The following is a 19797-nucleotide window of genomic DNA, read 5'->3' on the forward strand; positions in this document are numbered from 1 at the left end:
GTTATGAAATTATGGAAATGCCCCGCAAAGGCTGATTCAGTGTACAGTAGCAAGGGGGAAAAAAAAGAATAATTCAATGGTATGGTATATTAAGAAAGTAAGAGAAGCGTAGTTGAAAATATTACAATGCTTTTAGGTATCGCTCAGCTCAGCTTTATCCTAGAGGAGATCGTGCAATTTTTGCCAATAATCACATTTTTAAAAAAAAGCTTCAGGGAAAATATGGCTGGAGACAGAGGTGGGTTCCTACCAGTTCAGACCAGTTCGGTAGAGTAGGTAGTAGCTTGGTCTGCCACGCCCCCGAACTGGTTCTATCGGCGACGGCACCATCTTGATTTTTGGTTCTGCGCATACGCAAAACAATCTTCATAGCCGAAATGTATTTTTCCCCCTTTTTAACACTGTGCGCATGTGCAGAGCTTTTCAGGTGCAAATGCTCACGTACGTGGAGCAAATACTTTTGTGCGCCAAACTGGCAGCAACCCACCCCTGGCTGAAGAGCAAGAACTGGTCAAAACCCAGGTATTTCATTGACACCTAATGTTGTCCATCCCGCTTAGTTCAGGGGTCTCCAACCTTGGCGACTTTAAGACTTGTGGACTTCAACTCCCAGCAAAGCTAGCTGAAGAATTCTGGGAGTTGAAGCCCACAAGTCTTAAAGTCGGCCACGGTTGGAGACCCCTGACTTAGTTTAATTAGCAAAGACAGATTCCACCACCACCACCACGGTTCATTTCTTTTTTCAAGAGTATATTTTACGGAGGAGACAGCGGTTACACATGAGAGCAAGGAAGAATGTCCAATTAAAAGTTCTCAGGTTGTTTCGGAAATGGATCCTGCGTTCCTGCCTTTCTCATCTCTGCGTTCCTTTTGCTGACCTTGCATTCATGGATTGCTGCGACTCACAATCGAGGGCTGGTATGACTTCAATCCCAACCCCTCCTTTAACCACCCACATTCCGTTCTCTCCCCCCCAAAAAATAGCCTTTCCCTAGATCAGGGGTCAGCAAACTGCGGCTCTGGAGCCGTATGTGGCTCTTTCCTCCCTCTGCTGCAGCTCTGTCTCCGGTCGGCGGAGACAATTTTGACAGGAGCTTCCGGTGGGTGGGGGGAGAGAAGCACAGCGTACCACGAGAAGCCTCTATGGAAAGGAGAGTGTTTTCCAGTTGTCCCCACAATTGATAGGGCTTTTGGTTGTGACAGGTAGAGGAAAAAGTATGCCACGCTAGGAGGAGACTCTATGGTGGGGGAACTGAACTTCCGGTCAGCTCCAGAATTGAACAGGGAACTTCCGGTTAGGACCTTTGTGGCTCCTGGTGTTTTCTTTTTTGTGGGAAACGGGTCCAAATGGCTCTTTGAGTGTTTAAGTTTTCCGACCCCTGCCCTAGATGGCATTGTCACTTCAAACCTCCATGCTTCATCTCATTCCCATATCATGTGAAAGTACACACGAAGGGAGTCTGTTGTTATAGAGAGCATCTAGCAGGGGCTGAGTGCTTCCCTGGAGAAGGAAGGAAGGGATACAGCAGGGAATTCTTAACAGAACAAGAGTTGGAAGGGACCTTGGAGGTCTTCTAGTCCAACCCCCTGCTCAAGCAGGAGACCCTATACCATTCCAGACAGATGGCTGTCCAGTCCCTTCTTAAATGCTTCCAGTGATGGGGTACCCACAACTTCTGAAGGCAAGTTGATTGTCCTCACCATTAGGAAGTTTCTCCTTCATTCCAGGTTGCTTCTCTCTTTGATTAGTTTCCAACCATTATTTCTTTTCCTGCCCCTCTGGTGCTTTGGAGAATAATTTGACCTCTCTCTTCTTTGTGCCAGCACCTCAAATACTGAAATCCTGCTATCATGTCACCCTTAATTCTTCTTTTCTTTAGACTAGCCAGACCCAAAACCTGCAGCCATTCTTCGTATGGTTTATTCTCCAGGCCTTTGATCCTCTTAGTTGCTCTTCTCTGAACTTTTTCCAAAGTCTAAACATCTTTTTTGTAGTACGGTGACCAAAATTGGTTGCAGTATTCCAGGTGTTACTAGGGCCTTACTAGGGTTTTGTAAAGCGGCACCAATCCTTCACGTGATCTTGATTCTACGCCTCTGTTTATACAACCCAAGATCGTATTAGCTTTTTTGGCTGCTGCTGCACATTGCTGACTCATAAATAGTGCTTTACAGCCCTCTCGAAGTGGTCTACAGAATCGTCTTGTGTCCTTGATTAAGGTAAAGATAAAGATTCCCCTCGCACATATGTGCTAGTCGTTCCTGACTCTAGGGGATGGTAATCATCTCCATTTCAAAGCCGAAGAGCCAGCACTTTCCAAAGACGTCTCCGTGATCATGTGGTTGGCATGACTCAAATGCTGAAGGCGCACGGAACGCTGTTACCTTCCCACCAAAGGTGGTTCCTATTTTTCTACTTGCATTTTTACCTGCTTTCGAACTGCTAGGATTTGCAGAAGCTGGGACAAGGAATGGGAGCTCACTCCATTACGCGGAGCTAGGGATTCGAACCGCGGAACTGTCGACCTTTCTGATTGACAAGCTCAGCAAGTCTTAGCCACTGCGTCTCTTTGGTTAGTTTCCATCTATTGTTTCTTGTCTTGCCCTCCCCTGCTTTGGAAAATAGTTTGATACCCTCCTCCCCCTTCTTTGTCTCTCTTTTTTTCCTGAGGATGGAGAGAATGTGGGAGCCCCTCCTCCTTTTCCATCCTTCCTTTTAAAAAAAATCCCACCATGGGCTTTCGGTGTATCTGACTCCGTCCTTTTTTTCTGCACAGTTGGTATTCTCCGAGCACGCGCTGCTTCCTGTTTTAAGCCTTGGGACTCAATTGTCTCCTTTTAATACATGCTGTTACTTCCTTTAAAAACCCCAAAGTCAGCTTATTCATTTCTGAATAAAGAGACACATGCTGTTCAGCAGAGCTCGGCCCCTGGGGATTGCATCCACGCCCTTTTCTTGGCAGCACAATGGAAATAGCTTTCTGTTTCGTTCCCCCCCCCCCCCCCCCCCCCAGGCTAGGCTCTCCAGATCCCCAGGCGCTGGCCATGCAAGGATTAGCCTGGTTTAAAATTCTGGCAATCAGTCGAAGGCACCTTTGGTGCTGCCACCTACTGTAAAACTGTACTTTGTGATTTTTATTCTATTGTTAAAGTTGGACGTCAGTGTTTTTTTCTTCTTCTCCCTCCTACTCTACACTTTTTTCACTTCCTCATTTCCCTACTATTTTTCCCCATTTGTATTTGATACTACAAAATGTAATAACAATTTAATTATTATTATTATTATTATTCACATATAACTAAAACTGCAATCCAGAGTCCTTCCTATTGTGTGTAACTGATGTGGTAGATACATTCAACCCTTGTGATGCACAAACTTGCCTTTTTTGTCTCCTGCACTGATGCTACTTAGCAAAAAGTTTGGGAGCCTAAAAGGTAACCCAGACTACAACACATCCCTAGATCAGATAATATAGAATAGAGTAGAATAAGAAATAGAAATAGAATAAACAGAACAGCTGAAAATGTATGTTGGTTTCTTTATGTTGTTTTTAACGTTTTATGGATTAATTTTTTAAAAATAATTCATTCTTCTGATTTCCTCACTATGTAATCCCTTTGCGATTGTAGTACTGGGACCTATGCTTAAGCAGAAGGGTTTGGGGTGCCCTTAAGAGCTTTAGTTGGGGAAATAGTTCTTATATTTTTTTTAAAGGTGATCGTATCAGATAGGGGCTTGTCATTTTTGTACATACACTGCATAGTTTCTGCTGAGAGTTAGACTCATGAGCTTTGGTGGCGCAGTGGTTAGAGTGCAGTACTGCAGGCTACTTCTGCTGACTGCCAGCTGCCAGCAGTTCAAATCTCACTGGCTCAAAGTTGACTCAGCCTTCCAACCTTGCAAGGAGGTTAAAATGAGGACCCAGATTGTTGGGAGCAAGATGCTGACTCTGTAAATCACTTAGAGAGGGTTGTAAAGCACTGTAAAGCGGTATATAAGTGCTGTTGCTATGAGCGGCCGCTTGGCAACCATTGAAATTTATGGGGGACTCACAAAAAGCTTAAGTTCGAACATTGTGTCATCACGCTCATGTGAAGGTGTTTTGAGTTCTTAGCAACCCCATTAATGACGCTCGATGACTAACACGTAAAAGATTGTAAAATTAAGTTTGTTCACATAGTGACGTGCTTCACAGCTATCACCACTTATTAGCACAATTGCCACTCAATTTCAGTCATAACTGGAGGACTACCTTAATGCATTACACAGCGACCTAATTTAACTGCCGTACCTTACTTTCCCCATTTATTAGCTCGGATCTAAGGCCATCAGTGCACTGAATAGATTTTCGGACCAAATTTATTATTAAAAAAAATCAATTTATTTATTACAACTCCACTTATAGTCATAATAAATGAAAAAAAAAGGATGAGGAATTTTGTACAAGACTTATGTACAGCTTGCAAGTAAAACATTCTTTACTTTACAGTACAAACATTTAGCGATTCGAGTGAACTGGGCTGGCCAAATGTTGGCCGTCATCATATATCAGGGGTGTCCAAACTTGGGAACTTTAAGACTTGTGGACTTCAACTCCCAGATTCTGGGAGTTGAAGTCCACAAGTCTTAAAGTTCCCAAGTTTGGACACCCCTGTCATATATCCTTGCAAAGCACCGTCATACAGACATTTATGAACGTTATTATTTGGGTTAAAAAAAAAGAGAGAGACAGTGACGAAGTTTAAAAGTTACAAAAACAAAGCAAGAACATTCAAAGGTTAAAAAGCAGCACAGGATCCTTCACATAGATCAGGGGTGGGCAACTGTAGCCCCTTTAAAGACCTATGGACTTCAACTCCCAGAATTCCTGACCCAGCATGGCTGGCTGTGGAACTCTGGGAGTTGAAACCCACAAGTTCTCAGGGGGGGGGGCATGGGGCAGATTGCACAACCCTGACTTAAGAGACAAGTTTTGCTTCAGCTCCTAGCAATCTCTTTGCTCAGAGTTTCTTCACCGTTTCCCCCAAATTGGCTTTCTAAAAATATGTATATATATGGCACAATTGAACAGGAAAACCAGAGCATCGTTTTCATTTGGGTTTGGGGATGGAGGAGTCTGGTATGATAAGCGTTCGCTTTTATTTTCTTTTGACATTCTCTGCGACTGTCAACCTTCTTTTCCTGGTTTGTTTAATTTTGGTGTTAAAAAAAAGGATTTCTTTCCCAGCAGTTTCCATGGACGAACCTTGTTTGAAAATATTTGCAGTATAAAAGTGACACCCCTGGGATCAAATTAACCCGCACCTTTAACTAATATATTAATGTAAAATACAAACCCTCTTTTGTAGCCTCATTCAGCACAAAACTGGATGAATAAGAACACGCTTTACAATTCCTATGAGGTATTTCTTAATAGATTTGACTTGGAATTGAACTTCCTAGCCTGCCTATATTTGGACCATGTGCTGAAACATTCCATTTTCCATTTACAACAATAATAATCCAATCATTTATAAAGGTTTAACTACTGGTCGAGCTGTTTTCATGACTCCTTTCATATTTTAAAAGTATTTCACAATTTAGGACCCCTTAAGTAAAAACTAGCAATGTGGTTAAGCATGCTTCCATGGATTTTTACAGGTCATTTTTATTTAAAGCAATTAAAAATAATAATTCTTAAGTGTTTTTTTTAAAAAAATTAAATATTGGGTTTTGTGTTGTTGTTTTTTTTTGCAGAAAATGTGTCCCGGAGCGGGGAAGTTTATTTTAAGAAAGAACGTTTTAAAACCACCCACAAAACTTACTAAAACTACGGTAGTTGTCCTAAGCTTTATGCATTCACCAAAGCAGGCTAATCACATTTTAGAATGCGAGAAGAGAGTATGAGGAGGTGCAAAATGTTGAAAAAAGGTACGACAGCTTTGCTTGTCTATGGACATGCAGCCATCCCACATGTGACGTGCAATTAAAATTGTGGCCTAGTGAAGATTTTGAAGGAGAGGTGGAATAAATGGAAGGAGACACACGCTCAGCCAAAACAACATTACCTGCAAAGGTAGTTGTAAAAGTATACTAGCTTTATAGCTTTTGACATGATCAGACTAATCAAATTCATTACGGTTGTCGCAAAGGGTTAGCGGGTCTCTCTTTTTTTAAAAGCGTCTCGATGCCTGCCTTTCTTAAAAGTCGGAGGATGAATCTGCCCTTGTTCTGAGCTTGGCTGCCCACTGAGGGTATGGCCGAGCGCATGAGGAGAACATCAAGAACCCAACAATTCAGGTCTGAGCTGTTTATCTCTCTAGTATTGGAATGGATCAGTTATTGGGCTCTGCAGCTTACATTTCCCTGCTGGGATGAAATGGTTATTGTGAGAAACAAGAAATTATGGAGAATGGGAGGAAACCTATTGATTTGCCTATTTACAGGCAAACCAATCCTGTAAGGAAGATATTGTTTCATTACATTTGCACGGAGCCATCCTGAGGGAGAGAAGGGGAGAGGAAAGGATCAATGGGGCCAGCCTGAGGGAGAGAAGGGGAGAGGAGAGGATCAATGGGGCCATCCTGAGGGAGAGAAGGGGAGAGGAGAGGATCAATGGAGCCATCCTGAGGGAGAGAAGGGGAGAGGAAAGGATCAATGGGGCCAGCCTGAGGGAGAGAAGGGGAGAGGAGAGGATCAATGGGGCCAGCCTGAGGGAGAGAAGGGGAGGGGAGAGGAGAGGATCAATGGGGCCATCCTGAGGGAGAGAAGGGGAGAGGAGAGGATCAATGGAGCCATCCTGAGGGAGAGAAGGGGAGAGGAGAAGATCAATGGGGCCAGCCTGAGGGAGAGAAGGGGAGAGGAGAGGATCAATGGGGCCATCCTGAGGGAGAGAAGGGGAGAGGAGAGGATCAATGGGGCCATCCTGAGGGAGAGAAGGGGAGAGGAGAGGATCAATGGGGCCATCCTGAGGGAGAGAAGGGGAGAGGAGAGGATCAATGGAGCCATCCTGAGGGAGAGAAGGGGAGAGGAGAGGATCAATGGGGCCAGCCTGAGGAAGAGAAGGGGAGAGGAGAGGATCAATGGGGCCATCCTGAGGGAGAGAAGGGGAGAGGAGAGGATCAATGGGGCCATCCTGAGGGAGAGAAGGGGAGAGGAGAGGATCAATGGGGCCAGCCTGAGGGAGAGAAGGGGAGAGGATAGGGGAGGCTTCTATGGGGCCATCCTGAGGGAAGAGAAGGGGAAAGGATAAGCCAATTGTAACTACTCATTAATTTTCAAGCTGTGTCGATTTATCAAGCCCGATCACATAGTATTATAGCAAAGTACAGGTATCCAGCTTGTGTGTGTGTGTGTGTGTGTGTGTGTGTGTGTGTGTGTGTGTGTGTATGCTGTTTGCTGTATTGGTTAGGGATATATGTGTGTGTGTGCGCGCACGCACACACAGCCCTAACCAATACAGCAAACAGCGTATCTAGTTATAGTACTTTGTATTTATGAATTCAGAAGCGTTTAAAAACTTGTGTCCCAAAATCCGATAACGGTTAACTATCAGCACAAAGCGGGGTCAATCTTATCTCCCAGGGGCTGTTTAAAATCTCTGAATCAGTCCCAAAGTTTGCAATTCAGAGCATCAATAAAAGTTTTAGTTTCTCCCTGTCTGCTTTACAAAAAAAAAAAAAAAAAAGCTGAAAATCGATAGCATTGGAGTGTTTCTCACATTTTTTCCAGTAACATATAATGAAGACAACTGAGCAACCTCTTTTTTTCTTTTGTATCACCAAGATTTTTTTAAAAAAAATCAACAACGTAAAGAGCTGAGAAAATATTTTGACAAAGAAGAGGTTCAAAAACGGGGGGCATTCACAGTGGTTCAGGCTTCAGAATTGAAAGTTTTGCCAGATAAGCGGCATGTTGATGTCGTACGCTGCAAAATCTGGCTACGGCTGGATTGATGCTGCCCCGGTGAGAAGCGGCATTTCCAACCAAGGATGTAGCCAGACTGAAAAAAAATATGTTTGCAAGTTTCTTGATAAAGACAAAAAAAAAAAGTTAGCACAATTTAAAATACAAGCTGCACGTGGGGATTCAGTGCATGTAGAATCACTGAACGAACTGCAAGAGTTATACGTTCTCTTTTCCATTAATCTAAGAATCCAACGTTCACTTTCATAAATATGCCACCTATAGGTTTTATTCTTTGTGTGATTAAAAAAAAAATAGGGCCCCCGTTTGGAGGCACTGAAGTCTACTGAAAAGGATTTTCCGAGGTAATCGCCCTTGTCTCGGGTCTGAAAACATCACTGATGTGGTAAGAGAACTAATCCGATTGTACTGGCAGGAAGAAATGAAAAGCATTTCTTGCATACACCCATAATTTCTCTCTCTCTCTCTCTCTCTCTCTCTCTCTCACAAACACACACACACACACACATGCACATACTCACAAAGAGCCTGTTCACCAAGGACTCAGACCCTGGAACTGCTACGCGAGTAAGGAAGAGACCGCAGGGGTAGGCCTGGTCCCTCTCCTGTTAGCAACAGAAGAACATATTGGCAACCGAAGCAAAATCCCTCAATTTTTGGAAGAAGAAGAAGAAGAGGAGAACACGCCAATTGCCCCCCCTCACTGAAATGGACTCTTCCAATTTGCAAAAGGTTTGTATCTTGTTGTCAGGAATGGGGGTGCGCATGGCCTAGTTTCAGCTGGATCCGTTCTCATCTCATGACAAGCAAGTCTTGAGGGGCGCAAGCACCAGGCAAATAGCCTCTCCTGTTTAATTTTAAAAATGTATGTGAAAGGCATATATATATGCCTCGTGCTGGCATGCCTAGGTTTGGGTGAGTGAACAGGTGAGTTTGCTTCGGATGCAGCAAGAGGACCTTCTCTTTACTGCAGGGCTGTTTCATAGGAAGTCGCACCTTTTCCTGGGCTCGCACGGGGGCCCCGCAGGCTCAGGGAAACACATGGCTGAGTCAAGGGGAAGGAGGGGGGGGGCAACAGGGTACAGTCGCGTTCAGGGGTGGGTTGCTGCTGGTTTGCGTTGTGCACGCACGCAGTTGAGCGTAAATTGAAATGAAAATGAAAAAAAATGATTAAAAACCAAGCCGGCAACGGCAGCGGAAACTGGGGAACTGGTTCAGGGGCGTGGCCAGCCTGTCGTCCCTACTGGTTCAGCGACCCAGTCCCAATTTCCACTACCGGTTCGCCTGAACCGGTGCGAAGCGGTAGCAACCCACCTCTGGTCACGTTGTTGTCACGGCTCCTTCACTCAATTGTGTGTTTTCCTGGGACTCGGGGGCTGCTCCCGAAGTCCAAGAAAAGGCGCTGCTTCCTGAAGGAATTGCTTAGCAGGTAGCGGAGGTGCCCCCCACTCCAGATCTCAAGCATCTTTGTCCACTTTGGATCCAACTCCAAGACATTTCTACAGCTTTGGGCCAAACCACCTGCCACACAACGATGGAACTTGAAAATAGGGACAAAGAGCTGGTAACGTAGATCGTCTGGGACAATTTCAGTGGTGGGAATTCCAGGAAATGTTCAGAGGTGAGCATGACTCTTTTGAGTGCGCCAATAGCTCCATTTTTGTAGAAAACAAGGTTCTTGGTCTACCGATCTGTCTCAACCGTTTTCTTCAAGTTTAATTTAATTGCTCCCGTGTCAGAGTAAAAAAAAAAATAATTAAGGGGATTCACCTCTTTGCAGATTATCTTTTAAAATGCTGCTTTGTGGCGCAGGTCCTTTCATTCTTTTCCTTGTTTTTTTCTTCCTCTTTCCTTTTTTTAACCCCCCCCCCCTTTCTTCTTCTTTTGTCTTCTTCTTTGGATATTTGGCTCATTCAACAGCAACATCTCCAGGTCCTTCCGTTTCCTTACATGCTCAGTTCCTTCACGGATTTAAGGCATCTTCTTGTGTTCCATTTGGAAAAATAATAATAAAAAAAAACTTTGTATACAAACTTTTTTTTTAAAAAAAAATTCTTATGTCACAAAGCAGCAATTTCTCTTTTTAGGAAAAAATATATAAATAACCTCTTTGCTCCCTCCCTCTCCCCATTCTACAAAAGGCAATTTCCCCAGGTCAAATATTTTAACTGTACACAGGAGATTCTGCCCCCCATGTCCTCAACAAGGGCAAGCGACACTATTTACACAGCTGAGCTGGACGCGGTTGGGGGGGGCGGGGCTCCCCTCATGAGGAATCGGTGCAAGGAGAAGGGGGCGGCGGGTAGAGGTGGTGCGTGTAGCTCCGCTCTGTGTACGGGGAAGGCGGGCAGCTCTCATAGTTCTCCTCTGCAGACAAGTACTGGCTGCGTGGGGTTGGTGGCGGTGGCGTGGGCTCAGAATCATAGTTGAGGTCGCTGGCATAGCCTTTGCCCCCCATGGTCATCACCCGGCGGCTGGGCGCGTAGTCACTGTCACAAACATCGGTGCTGCACGGTGTTGTGGGAGGTGCAAAATGGCGGTAGCTGTATGGCCTGTAACTGGGCAGAAAACATGAAGAGGTGTGTGAACATCAATACCTGAAGTCAATCGGAGGTCTTCTCAAGCCATGTGGCATTGTCATCTGTTGCCACCAAGGAAGGTCATGTCCCAAAGGTGTTTTTTTCAAGAGGCAGCTGGACTTTCTGGTTTTTCTTTGAAGACATTTTGCTTCTCATCCAAGAAGCTTCTTCAGCTCTGACTGAATGGTGGGGAGTTGAAGAAGCTTCTTGGATGAGAAGTGGAACGTCTTCAAAGAAAATCCAGACAGTCCAGTTGCCTCTCGAAACAAAACACTCTTGGGACAACCATGATCTGGATGACTAAGAATCTCCATACGTTCAAGGAGGACGTGATTTTTGGATTGACTTCCTCTTACAGAGTGGGTGGCTCTTAAATGAGATGGAAGTTCAACCTGGCTCCATGTGTGTCCTCCATCAAGCAGGCTTTCAAAAACAGCTTCCTATTTTCATGGTTAGAATAGAATAACAGAGTTGGAAGGGACCTTGGAGGTCTTCTAGTCCAACCCCCTCCTTACCCAGAAACCCTACCCCACTTCAGACAAATGATTATCCAACATCTTCTTAAAGACTTCCAGTGTTGGAGCATTCACAACTTCTGGAGGCAAGTTGTTCCACTAATGAATTGTTCTCACTGTCAGGACATTTCTTCTCAATTCTAAGTTGCTTCTCTCCTTGATTAGTTTCCACCCATTGCTTCTTGTCCTGCCCTCAGGTGCTTTGGAGAATAGCCTGACTCCCTCTTCTTTGTCGCAACCCCTGAGATATTGGAACACTGCTATCATGTCTCCCCTGGTCCTTCTTTTCATTAAACTAGACATACCCAGTTCCTGCAACCGTTAGGCAGGTTAAGTAGGAGACCCTACCCCACTTCAGACAAATGCTTATCCAACATCTCCTTAAAGACTTCCAGTGTTGGGGCAGTCACAACTTCTGGAGGCAAGCTGTTCCACTGATTAATTGTTCTAACTGTCAGGATATTTCTCCTTAGTTCAAAGTTGCTTCTCTCCTTGATTAGTTTCCACCCATTGCTTCTTGTCCTGCCCTCAGGTGCTTTGGAGAATAGCTTGGCTCTCTCTTCTTTATGGCAGCCCCTGAGATATTGGAACAATGCTTTGATTGTTGAACCAGCAATCAAGACAGAAGAATTTAATGCCTTCAACCGAAAGCCTGGTCACTTGGTCTTCTTTTGTCCAGATGCAATGCAAATCGCTACCAGGAAATATCCTGAACCTATCAGGCAAGTAGTACAAAACTCAGACTGGGGACATGCGGCCTTACCTGTATGACCTGTGCGTAGAAGGGCTGTTGGACGAATAACCAAATTCCATTGTGTAGCGGGAGTCCTCTGTTGCTGGTGATGGGGGAGGGTTCAAAATCTTTAAAGGGAGAACAGAGGGAGTGTCAGCTTTAAGAGAAGCACCATTTTTGTTCCAAGGAAACGTACTAAACACCAAACGGAAGTTTACTACATATACTACAGCGCTGCTTTTATAGAGGTATTTTCTTTTCGTTTATTACATTTAAATCTAGATTTCTTTCCCCTTGCTGTAACTATAAGCCATCTTTTTCCCCTTTGGATTCTAACCATGTTCAGATTAATTTGTATTCTGTGTCCCTGTTACTTTCAGATGGAATTGGATCTTTTTAAGTGTGTGTGAGTGAGTAAGGAAGGACACAGGGAAGGGAGGAGAGGGGGAGGAAATAGGGAGGGAGGGAAAAAAGAAGGGAAGAAGGAAGGAAATAGGGCTGGGAGGGAGGGAGGGAGGGGGGAAGAAATAGAGAGGAAGGGAGGAAACTGCGATTAAAACACCAGTAGAATGTGTTTATGAAAGAACGTAAGTAACAAGATTGTGCTGTTCATCATAAAATGGGAAGTAGGATAGGGCAATCTGGTTAATCCCAACTTTTCATGCAAACTTAAGCTCACATTTTCTCCCATGTTATTCATATGCTTCCATCAACTTTCCTGAATTGCTTCAGTTTGTGTTGAGAATCAATCTTTCAGATTTAGATTCCCCAAAAAAGTCTCTTACTGGAGGGAAGTAGGTTCCTTTGATGCTGGAGGAGCTGCTGGAGGACGCCCCGGTGACGTGAGCTCGGTCATAAGGTGGGCCGCTGCTTCCTGCCATGATGCTAAGTGAACTGATCACAGATTTACCACGGGACATTCCTAAAGAAAACCCCAGGGAATACAGTTAAAGACTTAGAAGCAAATATATTTATTTCAGCACCATAGGTCCAACCTAATTTAAAAGAAGTCCTGTGTAGTTTATGGTCACAATGACGCAGAAGCCATTCTGAAGATGGATTTTCCAAGACCAATGGAGGCCTTCTGGGGAAGGAGAGAACGTGAGACCACAAAAAGGTGTCGCTGAAGAATCCGTTTGCCCTCCCCTCTAATTTTACACCCTAAGGAAGAGATGCAATTGATGTGACACTTTTGCCTTCCCAAACGCAAGTCACAAATCTGTAGCCCTTTTACAAGATTTCCAAGCCACGCTGGACTTTTTCTTAACTCGCAAAATGCTTGTTGGATTCCTCAATGCGACAAAGGTCATAAGTGTGAAAAATGGACATAAGCCACTTTTTTTTCCCAGTGCCATTGTTAACGATTAAAAGGTCACTAAATGAGCTGTTGTAAATCGAGGACTACCTGTATAAATCTGACCTGGAAGAGATCCAGAAAGGGAGCTCGGGTGAGGCACATAACCCAGAGGCACAGAAGACGGCCCATGGACAACGTAGTCATTGGTCATTGTTTCTCCATCTCCTTTCATGCGTGGGCACAGCACTCTCTGACAAACAAAGTACATGGCACCAACGACAAAAACCGTAAGGATCACACCGATGATGGAGCCAATTGTATTGGTGGCAGGTGGGGCTGGTTCTTCAGTTGTGTCTAAAAGGAAGGAGAAAAATCACTTTAAAAAAGACGACAGCTCTGTAGAACTATTCCTTAATGTCTTATATCTATGTATATTTACCCATAGTACAGCTGTTTTACTATAATCCTTCTCATCTTTTCTACTATCTTCTCTAATAGGTATCAATAGTATTATTGTTATTACTCTGTTGTTTTATATGTACACTGACAACTTATGCACCAGAGAAAAAGTATAGTATAGTATAGCACAGCATAGTATAGTATTAACATGGTATTAGTTTAGTACAGTTTTGTATTCGTATAGTATTATTCTATTCTATTCTATTCTATTCTATTCTATTCTATTCTATTCTATTCTATTCTATTCCAGTGAGGGTGAACCTTTTAGGCACTGCTGAAAAGGTTGCACAGAAACGTTGCGCACACACTCTCATCAGGGCCATGCTCCGGAAAAACCAAACTTCTGGGTTCTAGCCATGCATGCCCGATGATCAGCTGGCCAGCACGCATACGGTTTTTGGCACTGCTGCACATGTGAAGGTCAGCTGATCGCCAGGTGCGTATGTGTGCTAGAATCCGGAAGACAAACAGGCAAGGCTGTGCGTGCCGGGCGACATGGCTCCATGTGCCACTTTGGGCATGCGTGCCATAGGTTCACCATCACGGTTCTATTCTATTCTATATTCTATGCCTCTCCCTTATTCTATTTCTATTCTTTACTCTACGCTACGCTACTCTACTCCTGTTCTGTTCTATTCTAATCATGGTGGTGCAGTGATTAGAATCCAGTATTGCAGGCTAACTCAGTGATCACTGCCAGGAGTTCAATCCTGACCAACTCAAGGTTGACTCAGCCTTCCATCCTTCCGAGGTGGGTAAATGAGGACCCAGATTGTTGGGGGGCAACAGACTGACTCTGTAAACCACTTAGAGAGGGCTGTAAAGCACCGTGAAGCGGTATATAAGTCTAAGTGCTACTGCTGTTGCCATCCTATCCCAATTCCTATTATTTCTATTTCTATTCTAATGTGTTCCGATATCTGTCCAATTATATAAATGAAAAGAGGGACATGTCATGAAATAACGGACCTATTTCACTATATGGATACTTGACTGAATTTTAGTAAAGCTGAGTATCTTCACACATGAGCCTCTTTCCATATGAGATACAAATTAAAGCAAAATTACCCAGATTCAACAAATCAAACTGAAGGGTCCTTGGTGTGCTTATTCTCCCTTGGTTATTTTCTTGTAGGTGTGTCATTACCCAAATTAGGTAACATCAACAGTACAAATCAAACCGAACCCAACCATGTTTAGTTGCACTTAGCAGAAGAGTGTCAGAACGTGAAGGGCTAAAGCCTGCCATTCAACAAAGCAAATTTTTATTATGTACTTATTTTTGCATGCTGCTGAATAATTCTGACTCCCTGCCGCTTACAACAAAAGAGAAGACGATGAAGTGAAACAAAGAAGAAAAAACCACATCTGGGGGTATACTTACAGCAGCCCTGTTCGTCTGAATTGTCATTGCAATCAAGGCTGTGATCACATTTCTTGTTTTTCCCAATGCACTGACCACTCGCACACCGGAACTGGTCAGTTAAACAAAGCACTGAAGGGAGGAAAGCAAATCCATCATTAACGGATGAGATATATATGTATGTATGTATGTATGTATGTATGTATGTATGTATGTATGTATGTATGTATGTTGTATTTGTGCTGATAAATAAATAAAGGGAGATTAGTATAGATCTATTTCAAGCTATTTAGCTCTCATCAGCTAGCCATACCCTTACTGGGAGCTAAATAGCTTGAAATAGATCTATACTAGACTCCCTTTATTTATTTATCAGCACAAATACAACACAAATATAAAAAGGCAACATTAAAAATAAAAATATGGTTTTCTGCCTGGATGGTCCTCTGTAATGAGCCGAAGGACAGAAAGGGGCAGTAGTGAGCTCCCTCCCATATTTGGGCATACCAGGGGTTGTAACACAAATACATATCTATCTATCTATCATCTATCTATCTATCTATCTATCTATCTATCTATCTATCTATCATCTATCTATCATCTATCTATCTATCTATCTATCTATCTATCTATCTATCTATCATCTATCTATCTATCTATCTATCATCTATCTATTTAAAATTGCAAGTTAGATATTCACCATAAAGACATAAGACAAGTCACCGCGTTGGTGAACATTTTAGACTGAACAAAAACAATCACGCCTTACCTTGGATCACCATTATTATTGTATACCTTATTTTAAATTTTGCAGCTTGCTGCTTAAGATAAAATTTCCCCAGGGCCGTGTACAATGAAAAGTACGCTTTCAAAGCCATGATCTGGCGAAACTGAACATGTAAACTACATTAACAAGGGATTCCAAAGGAGTGGATGGCTTATTCAGGGTGCAAGTGGGCCTCACAGTAACCTAGGCTGCTTAGGCTAATGCCAGCATTACAAACAATGCCAGAATTGCATTGCCAAGGAACAACAACAAAAAAGGGGAGTTGCTGGCCACAAATGCACAACTCCCCTCAGTGGACAACACTGCCAACTACAATTAATCCTTGACTTAACAACCATAACTGAACCCAGCAATTACAGGTAGTCAACTTAAAACAGTTCACATTCCAAGTTATAACAGCACTGAAAAAAAGTGACTTAGGGACACGTTTCACATTTATGACCGTTGCAGCATCCTCACGGTCAATGTGATTTATATTTGGATGCTCGACAACTGACTCACATTTATGATGGTGCCAGTCATACGGTCCCCCTTTGCGACCTTCTGACAAGCAGAGACAACGGGGAAGCCAGGTTCACTGTGTTATTCATTTAACACACTCGTGATCCACTTAACAACTGTGGCAAGAAAGGTTGCAAAATGGGGGCAAAATTGACTTAAAGGCTGTCTTGCTTAGCCATTGGGAATTTTGGGCTCAACTGTGGCCGTAAGTCGAGGACTACCTGCAACAATCCCTATTTTGCTCAGGAATGTGGAATACCTTCACATTTCTTTTCGTCGGAGTTATCCTGGCAATTTGGTTCTCCGTTGCACTGCAGGGCGGCATCGATGCACTGCCCGCTCTCACACTGGAACTGGGAATCGGAGCACAAGGGGCAGTTCTTCTCATCACTGGCATCCTCACACTCCGTGAACCCATCACAACGCCAAGCCACAGGGATGCAGTCAATCTCTCCTGTGTAACATGTGAACTGTTGTGGGGAGCAAGTTGGAGGCTCTGTTGGGGAAGAGAGAAAAGACCTCCATTTTCAGATGCAACACAAAGAGTAATTGAAGTAGCTGTCTGAATACAGTAGCAAAATATCTCCACACAAGCTGGAATTACCTAGCTGGAAAATTGGGATTTGCTTGAAACATGCACTGATTGAAAACTCTCTGCCCCATGACCAATGACTCTGGGAACCATAGTTGTACATCAATGTACAGAAGCAATAGAGCTACTGAAGTGGTATATATGTCTAGAGCTTAGATTTATATACTACTTCACAGTGCTTTGCGGCCCTCTCTAAGCAGTTGTTGTGACCGGCCAACAAAGCTGGCAGCAGAGTTGGACAGTGACTTAGGAACACTTAGGACCTAGGTTGGGGAGGAACATGGACCAGTCCTGGAGTCTGGGGAAGGCTATGATGGGGGCTCTGTGTCGGAGGCAGAGAGGGGGCCAGAGCCGTATGCCAGTTATCAGCTGCCTTCGGAGTCAGACATCAGTGAGGCAGACGAACAGCTGGAGCCTGTTCCCAGTGTGTGCATGCAAAGAGTTGTCAGATGAAGGGAACAATTAAGAACAAGGGCCAACTTGGGAGTAAGGCCACAGGTGGACAATAAATGGCCCTCCCAGAGTAAATAAAAGAGAAGCGAAAGTGGAGGGGAGTTTGCAGGAGACAATTAGTTCATTCCTACATTCTTGCCAAGTATTGCGACGTCTTAAAGATATCGGCCTGGCCACTCTCCAACCCTGATCAAGGTCGGTAATTGTGAACTATCTTAAAAGACTGTGGGAGAGGAAAGACTTTGCTGGAGAGGAATTCACTGTAAATTAAATAAAAGGGGGTTATTGGGACGAGGACTTGGCTTCGTGCTGCTGGGGAAGTCAAGGTCAGAACAGCAGTTTACAGTCAGTATATTGCCCCCAATAATCTGGGTCCTCATTTTATCGACCTCAGAAGAATGAAAGGCTGAGTCAAAGTAATATGTTGACTCTGTAAACCGCTTAGAGAAGGCTCTAAGTCACTGTGAAGGGGTATATAAGTCTAAGTACTATTGCTATTAACACATGGCGTTGTTACAGTAGCCAGGAAACCACAACGCTGTTGCCGAGTAGTAGTTGGGCTTGCCAAGGGAACCAGTCCTCCTATAGGACACGCTTGCGCACTTCTCAACATGTGCCACAGGAAGGCGAGACAAGTGGCTCTTCCTGCAGCATCACCCAAGGGTTCCAACCCTTCGCAGAGCTGCCTCGCAAGCAGGCAATGCAACCGGAAAGGTTCAGAGCCATCAGGAATTTGCCTGCCCGCACAGAGCACCAGCTCATCTCCCCACCAAAGTGGTACCTATTGATCCACTTGCACCGAAGATGTTTTCGAACTGTTAGGTGGACAGAAACTGAGGCGAGTGACAGGAGCTCATCCTGCCACACAGTGCTTGGGCTCAAACCATCGGTGCCGAGACCATCTCCAGCATCATTAAGCCATGGAGCTACCGCACCTCTTCCTACCTAAATCAAGATTACCTTAAAAAAAAGTCTTACCTCCGCAAGAAAGTTCATCTTCAAGCAGGACTAGATGCATGGGACAGGAGCAACGCGTAGTTCCATCACTTTTTATAATGCAGATGTGAGAACAGCCACCGTTGTCTTGGGAACAGGGGTGCTGTCCTGAAAGACGAAGCACATTCACAGATGGTATTTTATATCTCAAACACCTGTTTGCTTGGGTTTTTTAAAAATTATATACTATAGATTTCAGACTGCCTCCTAGGAAACCAAGTGTGGCTCAAAATCTCCATGAAGATCAGCTACCTTTCCAGTATCAATAATTCACATCAGTATTAATAATTCTCTGGAAAAGTGCAAAATGGTTTAAGCAACGAGGACAAACACCAGGGCAAAGTTTAGCACCAAAACGTCTTTTCAACGTCTCGAAATGTAAATGTGAAGCTATTTCTGCATGATGACATTTCTGGGAAGGTTCTAAGGTCAACATAGTATCCCAACAGACCTAAGATGACCATATTATTAAACTGACTGATGCACTTTCCTTCCAAAGAAAGTTAAAACAATAAAAAAAAGAGCTGCAAATCTAAAATCCCTGAGGGCAAATAAGCTGCAAATTTAATGTTTTCTTGTGGGGGGGAAATTCTTTCTAGCAATGCCTATCATTCTGATGCAGCCAAAAGCAGATGTTGCAAGGCTGATGCCAAAGTTTCATACAGGAAGGGACAATTCCTGCCTCCAAGAAATATGGGTTTAGAACTGTTCTAAAAATCATGATGTTATCAATTAAGCTTAAAATTACAATCTAAAAAACCTGAAACCTGTGAAGTCTCTATGCCAGGGGTGTCAAACCCGTGGCGTCACGTTGTCATCACGTGATGTATCGCGACTTTCCCCCTTCACTAAACTGGGGGTGGGCGAGCATGGCCAGTGCGTGATGTATCCGGCCTGCAGGCCGCGCATTTGACACCCTTTGCTCCATGCTGTGAAAAAGCAGAAACGCCGTAGTCTCCTAGCCAGGCCATGATGAGAATAGGAGTAAAGAAAGGTCTGCTTTCTCCAGGTATCTCACCTGCTCATCTGATGAAGATATTATTTTGCATGGGATCTACTGTAAATGGGTATCTTCTAACTCAGTGTTTCTCAATCTTGGCGACTTTAAGTCCTGTGGACTTCAACTCCCAGAATTCCCCAGCCAGCTGGCTGGGGGATTCTGGGAGTTGAAGTCCACAGGACGTAAAGTTGCCAAGGTTGAGAAACACTGTTCTAACTAAACATCTGGAGCTTTTAGACCAGTATTTCTCAAACTTGGCAAATACGAGGTGTGCAAACTTCAACTCTCAGAATTCTCCAGCTAATGAATCATAGGGAAGCTGTTTTGAGAGAAGTAACACGTACGTTCTTCCTTAGATGTGGCAAAAGACTTACGGTATTCCTGCATGTTGAGTTCTTTAACGGCATGGATGTCGCTCAGCTGAGCAATTCGAGCCTGAACCTTTGTTCGTCCCTCTTGGCGAGTCACGTCAATTTTCTCAATCATCTGTTGATGACGATCAATCCAGTAAAGCCATTTTTCAAATACGGTCAGGCCTATAGGCTGCAGTATGTTGGAATCTTCTAGGACTATCCGATTTGCACCTTTGAAATGGGGGGGAGAAAAGGAAAAACTG

At 43.9% G+C, this 19797-nt stretch overlaps 1 protein-coding gene and 1 long non-coding RNA gene across 3 annotated transcripts in view; one reads left to right on the top strand and one right to left on the bottom strand.

Annotated features, from left to right (window-relative positions):
* LOC309394640 overlaps nt 1-19797 on the top strand; it is a 253769-nt gene that overhangs the window by 28835 nt on the left and 205137 nt on the right. The window lies entirely within an intron of this gene.
* LRP6 (LDL receptor related protein 6) overlaps nt 6854-19797 on the bottom strand; it is a 71503-nt gene continuing 58559 nt past the window's right edge. Inside the window, exons 16-23 of one of the 2 annotated variants that reach the window (XM_081957946.1) lie at nt 19556-19765; nt 18164-18289; nt 16400-16636; nt 14874-14984; nt 13139-13384; nt 12519-12655; nt 11764-11861; nt 6854-10464 (exon numbers count right to left, since the gene is read on the bottom strand). In XM_081957946.1, coding sequence (XP_081814072.1) covers nt 10173-10464; nt 11764-11861; nt 12519-12655; nt 13139-13384; nt 14874-14984; nt 16400-16636; nt 18164-18289; nt 19556-19765 — 1457 coding nt within the window. In that variant the 3' untranslated portion in view covers nt 6854-10172. The remainder of the gene's footprint in view (nt 10465-11763; nt 11862-12518; nt 12656-13138; nt 13385-14873; nt 14985-16399; nt 16637-18163; nt 18290-19555; nt 19766-19797) is intronic. The other variant, XM_081957947.1, reaches the window with a different exon arrangement.

Source organism: Natrix helvetica (assembly GCF_964273705.1).
Source record: "Natrix helvetica genome assembly, chromosome: 6".
NCBI classification, from domain to species: Eukaryota; Metazoa; Chordata; class Lepidosauria; order Squamata; family Natricidae; genus Natrix; species Natrix helvetica.